General features: G+C 41.0%; 1 protein-coding gene across 2 annotated transcripts in view; it reads right to left on the reverse strand.

Moving 5' to 3' along the window:
- PHLPP2 (PH domain and leucine rich repeat protein phosphatase 2) overlaps window positions 1–9,030 on the reverse strand; it is a 74,709-nt gene that overhangs the window by 28,952 nt on the left and 36,727 nt on the right. For both annotated transcript variants that reach the window (XM_006755789.2, XM_015558807.1), the window contains 2 exons: window positions 3,514–3,639; window positions 2,038–2,192 (listed from right to left, as the gene is read on the reverse strand). In XM_006755789.2, coding sequence (XP_006755852.1) covers window positions 2,038–2,192; window positions 3,514–3,639 — 281 coding nt within the window. The remainder of the gene's footprint in view (window positions 1–2,037; window positions 2,193–3,513; window positions 3,640–9,030) is intronic.

A 9,030-nucleotide genomic window follows, 5' to 3' on the forward strand; every position in this document is an offset into this window, starting at 1 on the left:
GGCTGCAAATATCAAAAAAATTTCTATATGTGACATGGCACCAGAGTTAAGTTAGGGTTTTTCAAAATGCAGACACGCCGAGCTCAAAAGGTTCGCCATCACTGTCATAGACACAGGAATAGCTAACATGTAGACCAAATCCCTTTATAAGCAACTTTTCTTCATATTGAAATTATATTGGTTCAAATGTCACTTGAAATGAATGGGCCACTTATATGAAGCTTAAGACATGCATATAATATGGAGTTTTACTGTAATATGATCTGTAATATGACAACACGAAATAATTACTAGTGCTTCTATTTTGTTGGTATAAGTGAAACTATCTCTACTGTCTTAGCCAGAGACAGTATTAACCTAAATTGGACCCGCAGAAGTCACTATGGTAATGCTCCTTTGGAGTATTGTACTTCACTATACGCTGGTGCAAGACGGTAAGGCTGAGGCGGTGTTCTCCACGGTGAAGCTCTGTATCACCTGCTTCCAGATTTGAATCCTTGTACCTCACACTAATACTCCTCTTCCAAATTTTCAACTCTTGATTTCTGTTTTTGTTTTGTTAATCCTCACCCAAGGATATTTTCTCCATTGATTTTTTTAGAGAGAATGAAAGGAAGGGGGAAAGACAGAGAGAGATAAACATCCATGTGAGAGAGACTCATCACTTGGTTGCCTCTCACATGTGCCCTGTCTGGGGCTGGGATCAAGCCTGCAATCGAGGTATGTGCCCTTGACTGGAATTGAACCCTCGACTCTTCAGTCCATGGGCTGATGCTCTAACCACTGAGAAAAACAGGCCAGGGCTCAACTCTTGATTTCTAATTGTACTGACATTGAATACTGATTGTGGCCTTGGTGCCTTAACTTCTGATTTCCTAATCTAACCCTCAAACTAGATTTACCCTATTTTCACAGCAACTCAGAAGGTAATGTTAAAAAACCCCACTTCCTTAAAATTATAGCTTGTTTTTATTTTTTAAATACCAATATTATTAAAACAATCTCATTACTAATCATAGGCTTAAAGTTGAAAAACTTTGTAAAATGTGAGATAAAAATCAGACAGCTTTCTGTAATTTATTCTAGAAATATCAGTTACTAAGGAAGTACATAAAATGTCACTTCAATGTGTACTATCTTTTTAATCACCATGTAATTTGACTGCTTTAATTTCCAATTTCTCTCCTCCCCATAAGAAGCCCAGATAATTACTTATACCATATATTTATTCACTGCCATCCATTTTCAAAGGGAAGAGGAAGGTGACATGAGTGCAGATTGGGAATAGGAAATATATTTTAACAAAGGAAATGGAAAATATATGGGTCATACCTTAGTCCCTTAGGAGTGAAATAGTTCCTTATTAGAGAAGGGAAGTTTCATAGCTAGCAAAAGGTTAGAGTCGGCAGTAGCACGTACAAAGGAAAAATAAAAGCCCTAACCTGGGAGTACAATTCTTTTAATTAGGCCTATTCCCTTTAAGTCACTTATATTTGATACTTTTGATTCGAAAACTTCCATAAACTGAATCTCTCAATTTACCATGGCTACATCACTATCAATAAATTCAGAAGATAATCTAGATCAATGACAGTTCAATGTTGCCTCCGTAACAGAAATTTTGCATCTATTTTCTGTTTTATAGAGGGGGAAGGAAAATGGGAAAACTGTATAAAAAATTTTACTTCCTCTTCAAAAATGGAAAATACGTAGATGATAAGCATACTCACTCCTAAGTAAAACCACTAAAGTACTGATTATGATTCATTTTTTAAAGAATATATTTTATTGATTTTTTTTACAGAGAGGAAGGGAGAGGGATAGAGAGTTAGAAACATCGATGAGAGAGAAACATCGATGAACTGCCTCCTGCACACTCCCTACTAGGGATGTGCCCGCAACCCAGGTACATGCCCTTGACCAGAATCGAGCCTGGGACCCTCAGACTGCAGGCCAACGCTCTATCCACTGAGCCAAACCGGTTAGGGCTATGATTCATTTTTAATAAGTTAGTCCGAAAACCTATCCTCCACATACTTGTAAAGAGTGTCAAGGCCCCCTGGCCTTTCTAGTTGCATGAAGTTATGTCGCAAGTTGAGGTAGGTGATATCTTGACTGTAGAAGAGATGCTCAGGAACCTCCTCGAGGCTGTAACATGAGAGGTCGACAGTACTGATTCGCTGGGACACCACCTGAATAAGGTCAAAGAGAAGAGCATCTGAGCTAGTACTGCATGCTCTCGCCCAGCACAGCATGGAGCGGCATTTACACAAAAAGGCCCGGGGTAAAAAGAGAAGAAAAAAAGGCAATGAGATCTAATTATTCATTTATAAAAACCAGCTAATATTTACTTTTCCTAAAACCATAAGCTGTTAGGAATACACAAAGGCATGCTGTAAAGTGTCTATAAGCAAAAGATTAAGAAATAGAAATCATAAAGATGGAAAAGTAACATTTCATGCAAGAAGTAAAGTTAAGATGATTCAAACTAACCACGAAACTTTGGGAGGCAGTGAGATATTGAAAGACATGGCCTTCTGTAGCCACATGAACTGTGCTACTTACTAGTAGAGTTTCTACATCTGCACTAGTGAAGATAAAATTAAATAATCAAGCACACAGCACACTGCTTAGCATTCAAAAGATGCTCAAAAAATATTAACTTCTCAGGGCAAAAGAATACAATAGCTACTAAAAATTGAAACTAGATTTATACCGAGCAGATTTTATTATACAAGATAAGTACAGAAAATCCAATAAGACAAAAATGAGGTTTATATTTCTACAATAGTATGCTAATAAAACATGGGTTCTGAAAAATGATCTAAAAAGAAAAAACAAAACAAACAAAATACCACTGGAGAAGTCATTCATGTTTTGATGACAGGTCATTATATTGAAACAACACTTTGTGCAATTACTTAGTTCCACAAAGAAAAATGTGTTAAAATTCTGCGAACAGGAGGATTTAGAAATTGCAATACAACTTTAGAGCACTTGTCATTACAGGCTAAAAAAGTAGAAATTACGCTGAAAAGCTAATTATCCTCAGCATACAGGAATAATGGTTTGTGCCAGGATCACAGGTCATGTCCCATCGTAAGTTCAAATCTGAAGTGGTTCATCAAAGCTGTGCTAAATGGAAACAGATCAAGGAAACTAGGCTACCAGTTAGGGAATAATTCCATCCATCACCAACTACTACGGTCCACGGAAAGTCATTTGAATCTCATTCCTTCAAGGCCTTACCCTCCACACAGAAGTGGCATAAAAGGTAAATGCACCTTAAAATACTTTAGAAAGCATTTTGTACTATCCAAATATAAATAAGTTAAAGACCTGACAATAATTCCTTTATTTCATTCATTATATACTCAAAAAAAGGCCTAGAATAAAATGTGTACTAGTAAGAATTATAATTCATTCTCTTGGGATTAAGTTTAGTTTCAAAATACATTTCTATTGGGCTTCTACATTCTTATCGCCACATCATGCCATTTGACAGCTTATCACCTTGGATGCTTGTCGTTGCCATCTCTGGTACTCAGCCAAAGTCTCAAAGCTGACATGATAGGTCTGAGCCTGGGCTCCAGCTGAGCTGAATGCAAGGGAGTACTGCCTTCGCTTCACTTCTTCTACCTAAAGAAGAGTAGGAAAGAAAACCAGAATCCATTTTTTAAAAATCCTAGTCAAAAAGCAAAGGACAATAACAAGATAATAACTCAGTTTTTTAAAAGATGGCAAAGGATCTGAATAGACATTTCTCGAAAAACTATAAACAGTCAGTAAACACATGAAATGATGTCAATTTCATTAGTTATTAGATAAATACAAATCAAAACCACGAGATACCACGTCACATCCACTAGGATGGCTATAAAATAAAAAAAAACAGGTAATAAATGTTGGGTAACAAGTACAGAAGGTTGTGGAGACACTGGAACCATTATACACTGCTGGTGAGAATATAAAATGGTTTAGCTACTTTGGGAAACAATGTGGTAGTCCTCAAAAGATTAAACACAGAGTAAGTATATAACCCAGCAATGCCACTTCTAAGTATAGACCCAAGAGAACTGAAAACATACATCCATACAAAAACTTATAAATTATAGCAGTATCTACACTAATAAAAGAGAAAAATGGTAATTGGTGTACGACGCTATCTTTTTCATTGGCTAATCAGGGCTATATGCAAATTAACTGCCAACTCAGATGGCAGTTAACTGGCAAAAAAGATGGCGGTTAATTTGCATGTGTAGGCACAATGCAGGGAGGCGAAAGGGAAAGCAGGAAGAAGCCCCCTGCCACTGACAGAGATCGGAAACCCAGGGGGGAGCTAAGAGCTGGGGGGCAGGGGCTGGCTTTGCCCTGCCACCCAGCCATGATCAGAGAATCAGGTGCCTTTGCTGCCCTGGCTAGTGATAGCAGGAAGTAGGGGTGGAGCCAGCGATGGGAGCTGGGCATGGTCAAAGCTGGCAGTCCCGGGAGCTAGGGGTCCCTTGCCTGGGCCTAAAGCGGAGGCCGTGATCACGGGGCTGCTGCAGCTGCGGGTCCATGCTGCCCAGGCCGGACGCCTCTGGCTGAGGCGTCCCGCGGGGGCAGGGGTGCAGAGGCGTTAGGCCTGGGCAGGGGCAGAGTGGGAGATCGCGGGGAGCTGGGAGTCCCCTGCCCAGGACTAATGCCTTGGCCAGAGGCCTCAGGCCTGGTCAAGGGGCCGATCCAGTGATTGGTGATTGGAGGGGGATGGGGGTCAACGCCTGAGGGCTCCCAGTATGTGAGAGGGGGCAGGCTGGGCTGAGGGATGCTCCCCCCCACACACACCCAGTGCACGAATTTCATGCATCGGGCCCCTAGTTATTCATAAAAGTGGAAACAACCTAAATGTCCAATAGGTGAAAGTATAAAAATGTGGTAGAGCCATAGTGAAATATTATTCAGCAATAAACAGGAATAAAATGTTGATATACACTACAGCATGTATAAACCTTGAAAACATTATGCTAAGTAAAATAAACCAGTCATAAAGAACCATACATTGTATGATTCCATTTATCTGAAGTGTCCAGAATCAGCATATCTGTAGAGACAAAAAGGAGATTAGTAGGTGACTAGGGCTGGGAAAATTATGGCTAAGGAGGGTCGGTTTCCTTTTCAAAGTCATGAAAATATTCTAAAATTGATTGTGATAATGGTTGTATGACTCTTCAAGTACATTAAAAGACATTAAATTGTACACTTTAATTTTTTTTAATTTGTTGAGACAGAGACATCAATTTGTTGTTCCACTTATGCTTTTATTGGTTGATTCATATATATATACACACACATAGATTTATTATAATTGATGTTTACTCTTTTTAGATATTTTTATTGATTTCAGAGAGGAAGGGAGAGGGCGAGATAGAAACATCAATGATGAGAATCATCGATTGGCTGCTTCCTGCATGCCGCCTACTAGGGATCGAGCCCATAATCCGGGCATGTGCCCTGACTGGGAAATGAACTGTGACCTCCTGATTCATGGATTGATGCTCAATCACTGAGCCACACCAGCCATGTGATGGGTTGATTCTTGTATGTGCCCTTACAGCAGCGGTTCTCAACCTGTGGGTCGCGAACCCTTTGGCGGTCAAACGACCTTTTCACAAGGATCGCCTAAGACCATCCTGCATATCAGATATTTACATTACGATTCATAACAGTAGCAACATTACAGTTATTAAGTAGCAATGAAAATAATTTTATGGTTGGGTCACAACATGAGGAACTGTATTCAAAGAGCCAGAAGGTTGAGAACCACTGCCTTACAGGGATCAAACCCACAACCTTGGTGTTTCAGGACAACGCTCTAACCAGCTTAGCTACCAGGCCAGGCCTTAAATAGTACACTTTAAATGGATGAATTGTATGGTTTGTTAATTATATCTCAATAAAACTATTTATAAAAAGCAAAAGAATACTTATTTAACAAGTATGTTGAAAGAGAACTCAGTGCATAATCATGAGTAAATTTATTTATGATTCTTTAAATCACAAAATAGTCTTAATTTGATAATTAAATATTTGTTGAATAAATACACTGTTATTCTGGATGCTGGAGACACAACAGGGGGAAAACAGCAAAGCCCCTCCCTGCTCTCAATGGAGTTTATATTTGAAAGGGGACAAACACTCTAACACCAAAACTGTGACATGCTATATAATGAGTAATATGAAGAAAAATAGAGCAGGGTAAGGGCTTGGAGGGGTACAGGGTGGGTGGTCCAAATAATGAGTAGGAAGTCAAGGAAGGGCTCACTGAGGAAGTAACATGTGAACAACGACCCTAAGGGGGGCAAGGAGCAAGGCAAGGACACCTGAGGGAGAAGCAGCAACAGCAAGTACAAGTCCCTGTGATGCAAGAATTTTGCTGATTCAGGACAAGAATCTCCAGAACAGGCCTACATGGTAAGAGGCAAAGTTTCCATTCAAATGTTAGACTGCTCCAACCCTTTCCCCCACCACTTGAGCACAGTGGAGGTAGCTGCCTGCCTGCAAGGGGTGCCCTGGCCTGCTTTGTGGACTCACCTCCTCGCTTACTCACTAGGTGCCGAGCTAGATGCCATTTCTGACTCCCTCAGGGCTGAAGTGGAAGGGGAGGAAGGACAGGGAAACTAAGCCCAAAGGTTCTGACTAGGCTAGCAGTCATAACCTCACTCCACACTCTGGGCCCAGCAGATTTTAAAGGGAATTTAAAAGCGAATTTCAATGGGTCCTTCAGAGCGTTCTTTGGATTATCCCCACCAACCCCAACCCAACCAATGATGGCTTCTCCCAGGTCCCTTGACCTGGCTAATGAATGTTATTCCAGCAACTAACCACTCCCTCCTCATACCCAAAGGAATCTGGTGGTCCATTTACAGCCTGTCCTCTGGAAAAGCCTGTTTGCCCCTCCAGGTGGCCCTACTGGACATGTTCTAAGAGAATCCACCCACTCAACCAATAACTCTCGCTCTCTCCGCAATCCGAGTCACAAACTGACCAACGCAAGGAGAACACAACATCCTAACGCATGAGCTATCACCAAAGCAGTCAGATAGCCTATCTCTTATCCTCAGGACTTCCTGGTCAGAAGTCAGGACACTGGTCCATTATGCCCCCTTTACTGCAGGAGACCTGCATCAAGCTCTCTCGCGACCTGCTGAAACCTCTTTCACGAAGCTTGAGGAAAGAGGCAAACTCCCTGTTCCCATCTGGGATGGCAGTGGGGATTCACAGCACAACAGCTTTCTTCAAAGAAAAATTTCCAAGTCCAAAAGTCCAACCTAAAGAGCTTTGATGAGGATGAAGTCTTTTTATAGTAACTATATTTACATCTTTGACATCTAGCTTTGGTATATCATAGCTACTAAATCTTAGTGAGTCGGCTGGAAATTTCCGAGTGATACTCATAAATCATTAGGTTTCTGGTGCCAAGTAAACACTGAATCAAGTGGCAGAAACATAAAATAGTTTCAGCAAAAAAGAACCATATTAAAAAGATCCAATAAAATTAAATAATATAACTTTCTATTGTGATGCTCACAGCATGAACATTTTTCTTAGCAATAGAACATTGCAGTTGAATGAGTCCATGTCAAAATAAAGAATCTTATTGAAATGAGTAACAGATACTGACTGTTTTACAATAATTTTCCCTTTTAAATATTCATTATGGGATGTTGACACAGAAAAATATAGTCATACACTGTCTAATACTGAGAAAGGTTTGTAAATCTCCCACTAGAAGTTAATTTGTCAGCCCTGGCCTGTGTGTCTTGAGTAGTTAGAGAAGAGCCCACGGATAGAAGGGTTGTGGGTTCAATTCCTGGTAAAGGGCACGTGCCGGGTTGCAGGTTTGATACCAGGCCCATCAAACCTGCATGCAGGAGACAACTAATCAATGTGTCTCTCTCACACCAATGTTTCTTTCTCTCTCTCTCTCTCTCTCTCCCTCCCTCTCACTATCTTTTTTCTTTTTCTATTTTTTAAAATGCATTTTTATTGATTTCAGAGAGGAAGGGAGAGAGAGATAGAAACATCAATAATGAGAGAGAATCACTGATGGGCTGCCTCCTGCACAACCCCCACTAGGCATTGAGCCCGTAACCTGGGCATGTGCCCTTGACTGGAATTGAACCTGGGACCCTTCAGTCCGCAGGCCAACACTCTATCTACTGAGCCAAACTAGCTAGGGCTCTCACTTTCTTTACAAAAAGGCAATGGGAAAAATTCCTTAAGTGAGGATTTACACACACAAAAAAAATTAACTTGTCAACTTCTCTGGGTAATTGTTAATTTTTGTATTATATATGTTCAGACTACACTGTAAAATGTGCAACTTCAGAATTATTAAATATTCATGGTGAGCCAAAACCAGTTTGGCTCAGTGGATGGAGCGTCGGCCTGCGGACTGAGGGGTCCCAGGTTCGATTCCGGTCAAGGGCATGTACCTGGGTTGCGGGCACATCGCCAATGGGAGATGTGCAGGAGGCAGCTGATCGATGTTTCTCTCTCATCGATGTTTCTAACACTCTATCTCTCTCCCTTACTCTCTGTAAAAATCAATAAAATAAAAATTTAAAAAAAATATTCATGGTGAAATATTGCTTTCATCAATTTGTAGTGAACCTCGTTTTCCCTGTAATGCTTCTGCATTAGTCTTTTTTGGGAGGTAAGTTTTATTGAGGCACAATTTACATAAACTTTGTAGATTTTCGTTTTTAATTCACTGGTTCTAAGTGAACAATTTGGTAAGTCCTTATAAATGAACTAGAGGCCCGGTGCACAAAAATTTGTGCACTCAGGGGGCGGAGAGGGGGGTCTCTCAGCCCGGCCTGTGCCCTCTCGCAGTCTGGGACTGCTCGGGAGATAATTACCTGCTGGCTTAGGCCTGCTCCCTGGTGGCAGAGGGCAGGCCCAATCCCTAGGTATAGCCCCGGTCAGGCTCAGAGCAGGGCCAATTGGGGAGTTGGGGCGTTACCCCCTGTCATGCACAGAGCAGGGCGA

Source organism: Myotis davidii, unplaced genomic scaffold (assembly GCF_000327345.1).
Source record: "Myotis davidii unplaced genomic scaffold, ASM32734v1 scaffold453, whole genome shotgun sequence".
In the NCBI taxonomy this organism is placed as follows: Eukaryota; Metazoa; Chordata; class Mammalia; order Chiroptera; family Vespertilionidae; genus Myotis; species Myotis davidii.